The sequence below is a fragment of the Notolepis coatsorum genome (assembly GCF_963971535.1).
Source record: "Notolepis coatsorum genome assembly, chromosome: 2".
NCBI classification, from domain to species: domain Eukaryota; kingdom Metazoa; phylum Chordata; class Actinopteri; order Aulopiformes; family Paralepididae; genus Notolepis; species Notolepis coatsorum.
Genome location: NC_140166.1, coordinates 210,155,831 through 210,170,422, shown reverse-complemented (window position 1 = coordinate 210,170,422; position 14,592 = coordinate 210,155,831). Strand labels below are relative to the sequence as shown.

Below are 14,592 nucleotides of genomic sequence, written 5' to 3'. Positions count from 1 at the left end.
GGAGAGAGAGGGAGCGAGAGGGAGAGAGAGCACGAGAGAGAGGCAACGAGAGAGCATAAGAGAGGCAGCAAGAGAGAGAGAGAGAGAGAGAGAGAGAGAGTGAGTTTGTTCAACCAGCCACAGCTTGCCGTTATTTGCTTTAGCTCTGTAGTGTAAAATACATTGTTTGGTTGTTGGCTTTGCCCTCTTCTTCTGAGTCTAATGTGGTCTGAGAACATATTTGGAACACACCCACCATGGACTAGTCTTCATGTTGTAATCATACAAAACATTATTTCATGAACTAAACTGAGGCCCATCAAAAAAAGATGTCTAAAATCAATCACATTGATAATGATTTTCTTTTATTATCAATAATTGTGTTATTGCCATGAATTTTGCCATCACAGATCAAGCTTGGTGACCTCAATTGAAGGTGCCCATATATTTATGAAATATATTTTGTGGCCCAATTGTTGCAAATATTTTAGGTGGCTCAGGAGGTAGAGCGGCCGTCAATCAGAAGATTCCCGGTTTGATTCCGGCTCCTCCCAGGCAGCGTGTCGAAGTGTCCTTGAGCAAGACACTTAACCCCTCACTGCTCTCGATGAACAGGTCGGCACCTTGCATGGTTGCCTCTGCCGTCAGTGTGTGAATGTGTGAGTGAATGGGTGAATGTGAAGCATATGTTTTGGATAAAAGTACTATATAAATGCAGTCCATTTACCATTCACCAAATATGCATATGAAAAATATACTACATAAACATATATTACATACACTAAATGAACATATACATAAACATATAGAACAGAAATAGGGCGGCTGGGTAGCGCAGTGGACTAAGCACTCGCCTACCACCGCAGAGACTCTGGGATCGACTCCAGCTGTCAGCGGTACCTCCGGCTTGGTCAGTCGTCCCTACTAACACAATTGGCAGTGTTAGCGGGTGGGAAGCCGGTGGGGTGTGTGTCCTGGTCGTTGTAAACTGCGACTCCTACTGGTCGGTCGGGGCGCCCGTTCAGCAGGGAGGGGATCTGGGGGAAATAGCGTGAACCTCCGCACGCATTACGTTCCCCCAGTGAAACTCCTCACGGTCAGGTGAAAAGAAGTGGCTGGCGACTCCATAATATGGTTCGGAGTAAGCATGTGGTAGTTCTACACCCTCCCCAGGCCGACAGTGGGGCAATGCGTGCAACGACCAGGAAGGGAATTGGCATAACAACAAAAAAAAACACAAAAAGAAAAAACATATATAACAGAAACAGAAACTACACTAAAACAACATCTCTCCCACACTAGTTACCTGCAAAAGTGTCGTCTGACTCGAACTCTGGTCCACTGCTGATGCTGGTGGAGTCCATGGACTGAACGCTGAGAGTCTGCAGGTTGGTCCTCAGCTGCTCGATATCACTGTCCTTGCTGTCCAGAGCCATCTGCAGCTCCACCCGCATCTGGCTCTCTTCTGCAAGTTGCTGCAGAAATAAAGACGTAAAGATAAGATACGATTTTCGGGGAGGACTATCTCTCCTAGCGCTGGTATATCTGGAGGAAGGCCAGTTTCTCTATTCTTTCCTGCGAGTCTTTTAAAAAATATTCCTCTACCTCTTGCTTTGAGCTGCCCTCCCTTTCCTTGGCTGAACATTCCTTTAACAAACGTATAGATCCGTATAAAATGCTGTCCTGACCCTCTTTCTTTCTCTTCCTCCTAAGTTGTTCAGCCCTCCTTACCCGATTTCTTAGCTCTTCCTGCAAAACATGAATTCCCTCTTTCTCATCCACCGATGCCTTTCGCCACTGCTTTCTCAGCAGCCTCTCCTTCTCCTTCACTAATTTCTCTATTTATTTCTGCTGCCGTCGACCTAACTGACTGCAATCTCTCCACTCTCTTTCTCTCAACGGTTCCAAATCTTTCAGCACCATATTCATGAATAATGTCTCCCATCTTCTCTAATTTATTTACCACTGTTCCTTTAAGCCCACCTAACACCATTTTCAGATCCATATTAACTGTCTCCCATTATTTCCTTTAATTTGCCCTCTAGGACATTTAACTCTAGCATTTTGCCCACAGCTCTTCTCTCTGACCGACACGCTGGCCTCAGTACCATCTACATCCTCCTACAGCTCTTCTCTCTGACCGACACGCTGGCCTCAGTACCATCTACATCCTCCTACAGCTCTTCTCTCTGACCGACACGCTGGCCTCAGTGCCATCTACATCCTCCTACAGCTCTTCTCTCTGACCTCAGTACCATCTACATCCTCCTACAGCTCTTCTCTCTGGCCCCAGTACCATCTACATCCTCCTACAGCTCTTCTCTCTGGCCCCAGTACCATCTACATCCTCCTACAGCTCTTCTCTCTGGCCTCAGTACCATCTACATCCTCCTACAGCTCTTCTCTCTGGCCTCAGTACCATCTACATCCTCCTACAGCTCTTCTCTCTGGCCTCAGTACCATCTACATCCTCCTACAGCTCTTCTCTCTGGTCTCAGTACCATCTACATCCTCCTACAGCTCTTCTCTCTGGCCTCAGTACCATCTACATCCTCCTACAGCTCTTCTCTCTGGCCTCAGTACCATCTACATCCTCCTACAACTCTTCTCTCTGGCCTCAGTACCATCTACATCCTCCTACAGCTCTTCTCTCTGGTCTCAGTACCATCTACATCCTCCTACAACTCTTCTCTCTGGCCTCAGTACCATCTACATCCTCCTACAGGTCTTCTCTCTGGCCTCAGTACCATCTACATCCTCCTACAGCTCTTCTCTCTGGCCTCAGTACCATCTACATCCTCCTACAGCTCTTCTCTCTGGTCTCAGTACCATCTACATCCTCCTACAGCTCTTCTCTCTGGCCTCAGTACCATCTACATCCTCCTACAGCTCTTCTCTCTGGCCTCAGTACCATCTACATCCTCCTACAGCTCTTCTCTCTGGCCTCAGTACCATCTACATCCTCCTACAGCTCTTCTCTCTGGCCTCAGTACCATCTACATCATCCAGTGCTCCCCCACCACCGCCACAGTTTGAGAGAAAATAAAAATTCTGACTTTCACACATGCTTGTCTTGGGCATTGTTTTAGTGCGAATAGCAAACTTATTTCTTAGTAGCAAGTATCCTCTGGACAGATATCTCTCCACACTAGGTCAGCACATAATTCTTTTTAAAGTTGTTTGTATTTCTCAAACCAATCACAATCTTCTAGGGTGGTGCTAAGCACAAAACACAACTTAGAAAATAGCGTCTGGGGAGAAATGTGTTCATGAACGAGTAGTTTGCAGCTCAGAGACTTGTTGTTAATCCTAGTGACGGTGGCTCATATGCACGGTCAACATGCATATGCACTGCCAGAAAAACTACAAAATCTTTTTCATTTAGAAAGTGAGTTTAGTATGAGAAAATACAATTTTAAACATCAGTTTGCACGTACCACACAAACAGATGTGTCCTTCAGTTATTGGTGTAAAGTTGTGGAATTCTCTCCATAGCGAGCTTAAGGGATGTAATAGTGTTTATCAATTAAAAAAAAATATAAAAAAAGGAGTCAGTATGAAAATCAAATGTGATCTGAATAGTGAGATATTTTTCTTTTCTCTTTCTTTTATTCATTATTATTATTATTATTATTATTATTATTATTATTATTATTATTATTATTATTATTATTATTATTATTATTATTATTATTATTATTACATTTTTTCTTGTTTAACTGTGGATTGTGTGTTTCTTGTATAATGGTATAAATTATTATTTGTGTAAATTAGGTTGTACGCCGACCATTAAGTAAATACTTGTTTAGTTTAGGAATAAGGGGCAGGTAACTATAAGATTTATTCTTCTTCCTGCTCCTTTTGTCCATGGAATGATATTTATGATTGTGTAATGAAGAAACTCTGATTGTATGATTCCATGTGTCAAATAAAAACTCTGAACTGAACTGAACATCCTGCGTGTCAGACTATGCTGACATAACCCCATGGTGTTACATCCTGCGTGTCAGACCATGCTAACATAACTCCATGGTGGTGTTACATCCTGCGTGTCAGACTATGCTAACATGACCCCATGGTGTTACATCCTGCGTGTCAGACTATAACCCCATGGTGTTACATCCTGCGTGTCAGACTATAACCCCATGGTGTTACATCCTGCGTGTTAGACTATGCTAACATAACCCTGTGGTGTTACATCCTGTGCGTCAGACTATGCCAACATAACGCCATGGTTACATCCTGTGTGTCAGACTATGCTAACATATCGCTGGTGCTACTAACTGCCTGCATGTCGTTGATCTCTCGCTGGTACTTGATGATGGTGCTGTTGAGCTTCTCTTTCTCTGACCGCAGCTCCAGCTGCAGCTTCCTGTTCTCCTTCTCCTTCCGCCGCACATCTGTATCGTTACGCCGACTGCCTCCACCACGCACTTCCTTCCTGTTCATGATCTCCGCCAGCTTGTTGACGGCCTGCGGACACAACAACACATGTTATAGTTAGGGATGCCCCGGTCACGTTTTTTTGCCACCGATACTGATCACCGATGAGCCATATCGGCCAATACACTGCCGATACCGATCATTTTTGGTTTTGTTTTAGCAGCTGGCAGTATTATACTGTAGGTCTAACACAGGCATTCTCAAAGTCCGGACTCCGGTCCAGATCCGGTCCGAACCACAACTGTCTCTGGACTCTGAGAAAATTATACTTTTCATATGTATTATCTGTATTATCTGCGAGTGTAACTGAGGGGTACAATTCCCTGACTGTATTACTAGATATGATACTTACTACCACTACCTTTGTACTTAATATTCGGCCACCCAGTACTCGGCATAAATATATTATGATGAACACTGTCACGTAGATGAAACGGATCCAACACAAATGTACGAATTAGAAATAGGTCTTTATTTCTACACAGCGATGGTGTGTAGAGCAAGCACTTAATCAAATCAATCACATTTATGAATGGGAAGTAGTATGCACTTTTATGGCAAGAGTATTCGTCGGTATATCAATAGAGAATGTCCAATCTCTGAAGGCGCAGGTGGTACATATACGACCTGGAATAGTTTAAGGAATAACAGCAATGATACTTTAATGATTATAGGCTGGATACACTAGGGGGGGTTAATCCGGTCGCTTGTAAGCCGACAGGAGTAGGAAGGGGGGGGGGGTAGAATCCGGCTGCCTCATCCGGCCAAGGGTATCCCAGGTGAACCCACTGTAGTGCCGTTCAATGCGCCGGCGATCCTTGGACCACAGATGAAAGCAGGTGGACTCTTTGTGGGCCGGCGTCCTCCGGTCCACGGAGGAGAGACGTGAAGCGACCTCGTCTTGCAGAGCGTCTCCTCACCTTGCGTCCTCTCCAGGGGGGGGGGGTTCCAACACACGGCAGTGTCGGGGGTCTTTATCCATGGAATAATCAACGTATACAAAGCATAATCCGTGCCGGGGAAGGTGGGCTGTCGTCGGTAGAATAATCCGGTATACAGGTCCACTCGCTCGTCGGCTCTGGGGCTCCTCGGGTGCAGCTTCACGTGGGGTCAACCACCCTGGATAAGCAGCCAGTTCTCTGCCCGAAACGATGGGGTACTGACTACGGTAGTATTCTCACCGCACGAAGCACTATATATTAACAGACTATTATTAGCTTAATAGACTACGTCCAACTCGACGATATAGTGCCAAATATGACTATTCAAATATTAATATACACGATGTCTCAATACCGATGGTAAGCCGAACTTGGCCTTACTCCCACACGTGGCGTCGCGGGGAGGCTTTACGTCTGTGACTCTATTGGAGGGTAAGAAACTGGACTGAAAAGGAAGTCCTACTTTAGTAGCGCAGTATATATACGCACTATGAACAAATAGTCCCATTAGTGGTGCGGTAGCCAGATTCCTACGCGGAACTAGGACTTGTTCGTACATGTTGAGCGGTACGTTTGAACTGGGTCTGAGGGGTATGGCAGCCTGGCACCAAGGTCTCGACCAATAGTAGAATGGAGACTATTATGGGATGTTCAGTAGGCTAGAATGGATATTCAATGCATATTGTACAAGGAATATACAAGGGATATCAGGGAATATTAGAGAATATACAAATACAATTAAATATATATATATAAATAAATATATATATTCGGTTTAATCTGGCCCTTCACAACAGCGAGACATGGCCACAACGCAACGCATCAAAATTGTCCACTATCTCAACTGCAAGCAGCGTCTCTGTCTGCATGTCCGACTGCTCCACTGTCTGTGTGTGTCTGTCTGTCTACTCTGCTTTGGTCCAATCACATTCCCCCACCCACAGTCTGCGAATCAGAGGCAGAGTAGGGCGGGTCTTCCCAGCATGCTTGCCGTCTCTCAGCGACCTGGGGCAGTGTAGCGTATGGGTTAGCGGGGCTCAATGTGCAAGAGTAGTCCGTCGTCTCGACTACACTTACTCCCTCTCATGCTCGCTCGCACACACACTCTCGCACACACGCTCTCTCTCTCACATACACTCGCTCTCTCATGCTCTCATTCCAACTCCGCTGAGAATTGGATCACGTTTTTCGCACGCGTCATCGATCGGTTTTCGCAATCGGCGACTAGAAAGCATTATCGGAATTCCCCAATCTCATATTTATACTGAATATCGGCAGATCGATCGGGGCATCCCTAGTTATAGTTTACCAGCGTGTTTCATCGTCACCCCAATAATCTTTTCTCAAATGTGTGCATGGTGGCTGAAACTTAGGGGTGTTACGATCTCAATACACAATCGAAAATCTTTAAAAAAAATCTGTGATGATTCTCCTCTCGTTCTCTCCACAAAATGCTCCATATATAAATGAAATGCTCCATATATAAATGAAACGCTCCATATATAAATGAAACGCTCCATATATAAATGAAACGCTCCATATATAAATGAAACGCTCCATATATAAATGAAACGCTCCATATAAATCGAATTGCTTCAGACTGGGTGGCTGGTCCTGGAGTTCCTATTTCATCCATTCATTGAGAATAAGGAACTCTTTGAGGTGGATAAGGAGCCTTCCCAGGCACCCTGAGTTCATGCTGCCTGATCTACCTGGTTCCATTCCTAAAGACATCAACCTCTGGACCATTTCAGTGCGTTTCATGTTGGAACAGCCTGATCTACCTGGTTCCATCCCTAAAGACCTCTGGACCATTTCAGTGGTGTTTTCAGTTACTATGCAACAACCAGTGTTGTAGTACTCGAGTCCGAGTCCTGGACTGATTTTCAGGACTCGTGACTCGACTTGGACTCGACTTGATGACTCAGACTCGAGCATTTACTGCATTCGGACTTGGAAGGTGCAGACTAGTGGTCTGCAAGGGCCTTGAAATGAAGCCCGTGCCCAGCCCGAGCCCGTGAACTTCAGGCCCTGCCCGAAAATAAGCCCGACTGTAAATAATATTTTAAGCCCTAGCCTGCGTGAAAACCCGAAAAAATTATTATTATTATTATTAATATTTTTTATTTTTTTGTATTTGTTTTAAATATTCGAAACACGGTTTTATATGAACTTAATAAATAAACAAAAACGAAAATGTTCAATAGGTCTACCTAAATAACAGATAGTGAAAACTAAAGAAACATTAATTATATAGACAAATATTAAATAATTTTTTTGTTTTAAATATTCTAAACAGTTTATATATTAACTACATTTTTATTTTAGTTTATTAATACTGTTTAATATTAAACAAAAACGAAAATGTCCAATAGGTCTAACTAAATAACACATATCATGCTGAAAACTAACAACCATTCTATAGCCTGTTTCGCTAATTCTATTTCCCAGCGCTCGCGTTGACTCACACGGCAGCCTCGTAAAACGTATTTGAAGGCTATATGGAATCTTCTTTGACACACAAACACACACACGACACAATAGCCTACTCAGTCACTATACAAACAAACAGAAAACATAAATCAGATTTCGAGCAGAGCAACATTTATATAATGAAAGCGCAACAGAACAGGGCAGCAGAGCGACCCCACACACCAGCAAATAATAATAATCAGACTCACCGTGTTGATGTCAGCAAGGCGTTGAACAACGTTAACAAAACTTCGCCAACCGGCTACATACATCCAAGAACAAATTAAAACATTCGCCAACTGGCTATATTCCAACTTCAACCTATGCCACTTCGGTCTTGTTAATTTGTTCATCATCCACCTGAGCGCTCCCCTCGAGTTCTCCCTCCAGGCTGCTTTATCTGTTAACCTATACATCTTGACTCCTCAGACACAAGGCTTTCACTCTCTGATGACAGCACTACGTTACGCGAAAATGAAACAGAAACTTAAGCTTATCCTATAACCCTAGTTATATGAGTATAGCGAGCGCAAAAAATAAATAAAAAATTGACGCAATACAATTTTTTTTTAAAGGAGGGCACTGAGCCCTTTATTTAAAAACAAAGCCCTACCCAGCCCGAACCCGTCGGGTCGGGTAGGGCCCCGTCGGGCTTGGGCAAGGTTGCAGTGTACTAGTGCAGACGAGGACTCGGACAAATACAGTTTTTTTCTTTTTGTAATAGGCCCTAATCATTTGGCATACGATATTGATGGCTAGTGCATTTGTTTGGCTATTGTGTCACAAAGTGAATAAACTCCCTTTGAAATGGTGACGGCTTTGTCATTTATGTTTAATGTAGACCTTTTTTTATTTGTATGTCAGCTCTTTGACTGCCAGAGTGAACTCAACCTTGATGGTTTGGACTCGGACTTGGGTAATGGGGACACAACTCTGGCTCTTCTTTGATGCCTCGGACACAAACACTGGGGACTCGAGACTCGACCTCAAGATTTAGTGACTCGACTTTGAAGGATTCTTCAAATAAAATAAATTTCCATCTACTTGTAAAATGACAACTATATGTTTCTATCCATCTATTTGTGTTTCTATCCACTTCTCAATGACATCTATAGGTTTCTATCTACATCTCAATGACATCTATTTGTGTTTCTATCTACATCTCAAAGACATCTATAGGTTTCTATCAACTTATAAAGACATATTTATATAGGTTTCTATGCACTTCTAAATAAATATATATATATATACATGTACTGTATATATAGCATTCAATCTACTTCTAAAGATATCTAGGTTTATATGTACTTCTAAAAAAATATATATATATAGCATTCAATCTACTTCTAAAGACATCTACATGTTTCTATCTACTTCTAAAGACATCTATAGGTTTCTATCTACTTCTAAAGACATCTACATGTTTTTATCTACTTCTAAAGACATCTATAGGTTTCTATATCTACCTGTGTCTTCAGGGTCCTCTCTGACTGCAGCTGCTTCTCAAAGGTCTGTTTCATCTGACTGATCTGCTGCTCCCAGTCTGTCGAGCGCTCCATCTCTGAAAACACAAGACATGTCCCATCAAACATTTATTTGTTTCGTCTCGCATAGTATGTTTGGATTTTAAAAGGTGCACTATGTCGTATTAGGAGATCATTTTGAAAGTGAAACAAACTAATATTTTGTTATTTTCTCACAACTGATGAAAATATTACATTTAGCCGATGCTTTTATCCAACGTGACTTACATGTTGTGTATAACAAGTCAGTATTGTTGGTATTGTTCATCTAGCAATGCTAAATACTGTATAAGTGCTTCACTTTGAGTGCAGAGTAGGATAGACATAGTAGATAGTAGTATAGACATAGTGCATAGTAGATAGTAGTATAGTAGCATAGTACATAGTCGATAGTAGTACATAGTAGATAGCAGTAATAATAATAATAAATTCAATTTGTACCGCACTTTATATTTGTGAAAATCTCAAAGTGCTACAGGAGATAAAAAAGTTAAATGAATAAAAACAATAAAAATGAATAAAACAACCAATGAAATGGAAGAACATACAAATAAAATAATAATAAAAATTAATAGAAGTTAAATTAAAAGTAAAAGAATAATTCAGGCAAATGCCTCGTTAAAAAGAAATGTTTTTAGGCCCCTTTTAAAAACCTCAACGGACTGTGGTGCTCTCAGATGGCCGGGGAGGGCATTCCACAGCCGAGGAGCAGCTGAGCAGAAGGCCCGGTCACCCATGGTGCAGAGGTGTGTCTGTGTATGGGTTGGAGTGTGTTTGAGTGTCCAGAGCGGAGGGAGCGGGTGGAGGTCGGGGGAGCGATGAGCTCTTTTAGATAGGAGGGGGCGTTGCTGTGGATGCACTGATGGGTGAGGAGGGAGACCTTGTATTAAATCCTGGAGGAGACAGGGAGCCAGTGTAGGGAATGGAGTATGGGTGTGATGTGATCATATTTCCGCACTCTCATCAGGATCCTAGCGGCACAGTTCTGGTTGTGTTGGAGCTTCTGGATGCTCTTGCTAGGGATCCCGATGAGCAGTGCGTTGCAGTAGTCAAGCCTTGAGGAGACAAACGAGCTTTTCCGCATCTGGCAGGGTGAGTGTGGGACGGAGTCTTGCTATGTTTCTGAGGTGGAAGAATGAGGTTTTGCACAGGGTGCTTAATGTGGGAGTCAAATGTCAGGTGGGGGTCCATTTTTATGCCCAGGTTCATTATTACAGGTGAGAGGGGGAGGTTCTGGCTGGAAAAGGTGATGCTGGTTATTGGGGATGATTTGGTTTGGTGTGGGGTGTCGATTAAAATGGCTTCAGTTTTGGCGCTGTTTAGTTGTAGGAAATTGTGATTCATCCACGCCTTTATCTCCTCAAGGCAGGTGGTCAGTGTGGAGGAAGGTGATGATGGTGGTGACGGTAGGGGGGCAGAGGGAAGTGGGGCAGTCCTGAGGTAGAGTTGGGTGTCATCAGCGTAGCAGTGGAAGGATATCCCATGCCGGCTGATGACACGACCAAGGGGGAGCATGTATAGAGTGAAGAGGGTGGGGCCGAGGACGGAACCTTGGGGGACGCCGCAGGTGACAGGCTGTGTCCGGGAATTTGCGCCCCCCAAGGAGACACGCTCAGTTCTGTCTGTGAGGTAGGAGGTGAACCACTGTAGTGCAGAGAGTCCTATGGAGGAGTGAAGACGGTCCAAGAGGATGGTGTGGTCGACCGTGTCGAAGGCTGCTGACAAGTCCAGGAGGATGAGGAGGGAGGGGGAACCACCGTCAGCAGCCATCAGAAGGTCATTAGTGACCCTGACCAGCGCTGTTTCCGTGCTGTGGGCTGAGCGGAACCCCGCTACTATAGACTTAGTAGCATAGTAGATAGCAGTATAGACATAGTAGATAATTGTATAGACATAGTAGCATAGTACATAGTAGTATAGACAGTAAGAAGGTTATTATTATTAATGTATTTGTATCATTCAAATACTGATTGAAAAACCTGTTCCACTGTTTAAAATGGCAGGTGCCATTGACATTTGGGTCAAATATGTACCTCCTAGGTTTATGTTTGGGCCAAGATTAGGGATGCACGATAATTATCGGGCCGATATCAGCAATTATGACGTCATCCCGATAAACCCGATAACGTTATTGATAGCTCCGATAATATATAATACATTTTTTGGTTAAAAGAAATCCGGTGTGGGTGGATTTGGATGAAGGGCGCTTGTTTTTATTATAGCCTCCTCCCGTTTTGCCAGTACTGTGGTACGACTGACAGCGTGTGGTTTAGGAACAGGGAGTTTTTCACAAATCCAGCGCTCCCTTTCTTGGCTGTGACGTAGTCACGTTACATTCGGAGGCAGACAGTCGATCTGCCAATTACGTCCCACCGCTTGCACCCACCTCTTCTTCTTACCACCAATCAGAAGCTCTCGTTCGTTTATTTACCTCCGGATTGTCGGCCATTATTCTACTCGGAGCTCAGGCTAATAACGTTAGCTCCCCGCCAGCCACATTGACAAGTACTAGCGCTTATACATTACTGGCAAATGTCTTGTTGCACTTGTGGCAACGAGCGTTGTCAGCATCGACTTTAGTAAAATAGACCCAGACTTTTGAACGTTTCGTTCTGTCCGCCATGATGAGAGCAGAGTAAGGCTGAGCCCGAACCCTGTTTTTAGGGTTCGAACGTTCGCCAGGGTTTATCGAACGAACGTTCAAACGTTCGTTTTTTTAAATTTTTTAAAAAAAAATTTTTTTAATAAAATTATTTTTCTAATTTTTTTAATAATAAATTTTTTTTTTATTGTATTATTATAGATCCTACGGAGGGCGGCATTGCATAATCTATTGGTGAAAAACATGTTGTTTACAGTGGTGGCTGTTCATGTAAACATGTAATTAAACAAAGCACTCAGAAGAAAATAAACAAGCTACTGAATCAAAGTATGATAAACAATAGCCCTTGCAGTCACGTAAGGGGCTAGATAAACATTCATTAATGATCCGTCTGCAGGTTCACCTACGGAAACCTTGTTACCGATTACTTCCTCGGCGGGGAGCTAACTACGGCTCCCCGGTAGCTACGGTAAGTCTGTTGAGGCTTGCCGATTGGTGGTAACAGCAGAGGCGGGTGCAAGCGGTGTGACGTAATTGGCAGAATCGCCTGTCAATCAAAATAGAGCTCTGGTTGAGAAATAGTATCCCGCTGCAGCCCGGCAGACCATACTGGTTGAGCCGAGCGCCTCGCATTCACATCACCTCAACCCCGTGCGCATCCTTTATTTTTTTTTCACCGAACGTTCGAACCTATTAATTAAAGTCCGAATGTCAGCGTAACGAACGAACGTTCGAACGTTCGAACGTTCGGGCTCAGCCTTAGAGCAGAGCTGTCTGTACTCGGCAGCACCCGTGTGTGTGTGTGTGTGTGTGTGTGAGTGAGTGTGTGAGCACAGCCCCCTCCTCGCGCAGGCAGAGACACCGAGGCAGGAGACATAGAAAACGGCCAACAAGATTAGTTTGCGACGTTTAAATTCCTAAAAAAAAAACTCCATAATTTCTCGAGTACCGATAGCAGTACCGATGACGTCGGAACTTATAAATACTAAACTATATCGGCTTGAGGAGCATAAAGTTATCGGTATCGGTGTCAAAATCAATATTGTGCATCCCTAGCCAAGATGTTACTAATTTCTCCCCAAATTGCATAATGCACCTTTAACACATTGGGCGCCGGGCATTGTGCCCATCATTGGGTCCAGTCTGCCACCACTGTAAGCCTATGGAGATGTTTACCTTCTTTGCAGGGCTATAACTTTTTAAATACTATAGCTATATCTGCATTACTATGGCCCATTCAACATCGATTAACTATCGTTCCGGATGTGGGAACGTTATATTTTTTCATTCATACATTGTTGTGTTAATACCGTCTAGAATATAAGTATGTTTTTAAGCTTTTCTGCTGTAATTCCAAAAACGCTAGTTATAGGCCATGACGCATATTTAGTTTAGTTTAGTTTATTCGGATCCTCATTAGCCATTGCCACAGGCATAGGCTACCATTACTGGGGTCCACATATAATAATAATAATTCATTTAATTTATATAGCGCTTCTCAATAACCCGAAGTCGCTGACAATAGTCGGGAGCAAGAGTACAAACAAAGAAACAAAAGCAAATAAACAAAAACAAAGAAACAACAAAGAAACAAAAACAAAAGGAACATGAGACCATAGGGGGAACAGGGAAGACAGCATGATAGCACAAAAAAGACTGGAGACAGACATCAATCAGGTTGGAGGGGGGGGTATGGGTGGGGGGGGTTGAAGGCAAGGGAGAACAGGTGGGTTTTGAGGCGAGCTTTGAAGGTGGAGAGTGTAGGGGAGTCTCTGATGGATTGGGGGAGGGAGTTCCAGAGTCGGGGTGCAGTACGAGAGAAGGCCCGATCTCCAAAGTTTTTAAGCTTGGATGTCGGGACAGTGAGGGAGGCAGTGGAGGAGGACCGGAGGGAACGGGGGGGGGGGGGCGGTAGGGAAGAAGGAGATCAGTCAGGTAGGGGGGGGCCAGGCTGTGGAGGGCTTTGAAGGTGAGGAGTAGTGTTTTAAAGTTTATGCTGTGTTTGATCCGGAGGGAGTGGAGGACAGGAGTGATGTGTTCGCGGGACCGGGTGTTAGTGAGGAGGCGGGCGGCTGAATTTTGGACCATTTGCAGTTTATGGAGGGAGCGGGAGGTGATACCAGTGAGGAGGGAGTTGCAGTAGTCCAGGCGGGAGGAGATGAAGGCGTGAATAGATTATCGATTGCCGTTTCTTTCCTATACACGCTATATTAAAAAATTCAAATGTATATGATCGGTATAAATTATGCTTCATCATGCGTGAAGGAAAGGGGGGGCGGGGGTCGTTTATAATTCCTTGATCGTCAGTAACGGCTTTATTTAGTATGGGTTGATATATTGATCAGACTGATTGCAAACAAAGAAATGGACAATCAAGCTGAAAGTAACGTTAGTGTCGTCTTACCGTTCGCCGATGAGACTGGAGGAAAAAGATCCCAATTATTTGACGTCGAACTCCTAGATCCATTTCCGGTTTGTATGGCGCAATAAACGCCGAAATCATATCGATTATTGCGTTTAGAAAGCGATCCAAATGCACTAGAGTGTTTGTCTGGACCCACGCAACAATATATCTCTGGCGGAGGAATTTCCTCGACGCACCGATCGCCACTTCCGGTTTGCAGAGAGTGTA

The 14,592-nt window shown here is 43.8% G+C and overlaps 1 protein-coding gene across 2 annotated transcripts in view; it reads right to left on the bottom strand.

Moving 5' to 3' along the window:
- The window catches only part of LOC311224147 (rho-associated protein kinase 2-like), a 188,638-nt gene that overhangs the window by 10,752 nt on the left and 163,294 nt on the right, over positions 1 to 14,592 (bottom strand). For both annotated transcript variants that reach the window (XM_084309005.1, XM_084309004.1), the window contains exons 24-26: positions 9,302 to 9,396; positions 4,264 to 4,452; positions 1,286 to 1,454 (exon numbers count right to left, since the gene is read on the bottom strand). In XM_084309005.1, the coding sequence (XP_084165131.1) occupies positions 1,286 to 1,454; positions 4,264 to 4,452; positions 9,302 to 9,396 (453 nt within the window). The remainder of the gene's footprint in view (positions 1 to 1,285; positions 1,455 to 4,263; positions 4,453 to 9,301; positions 9,397 to 14,592) is intronic.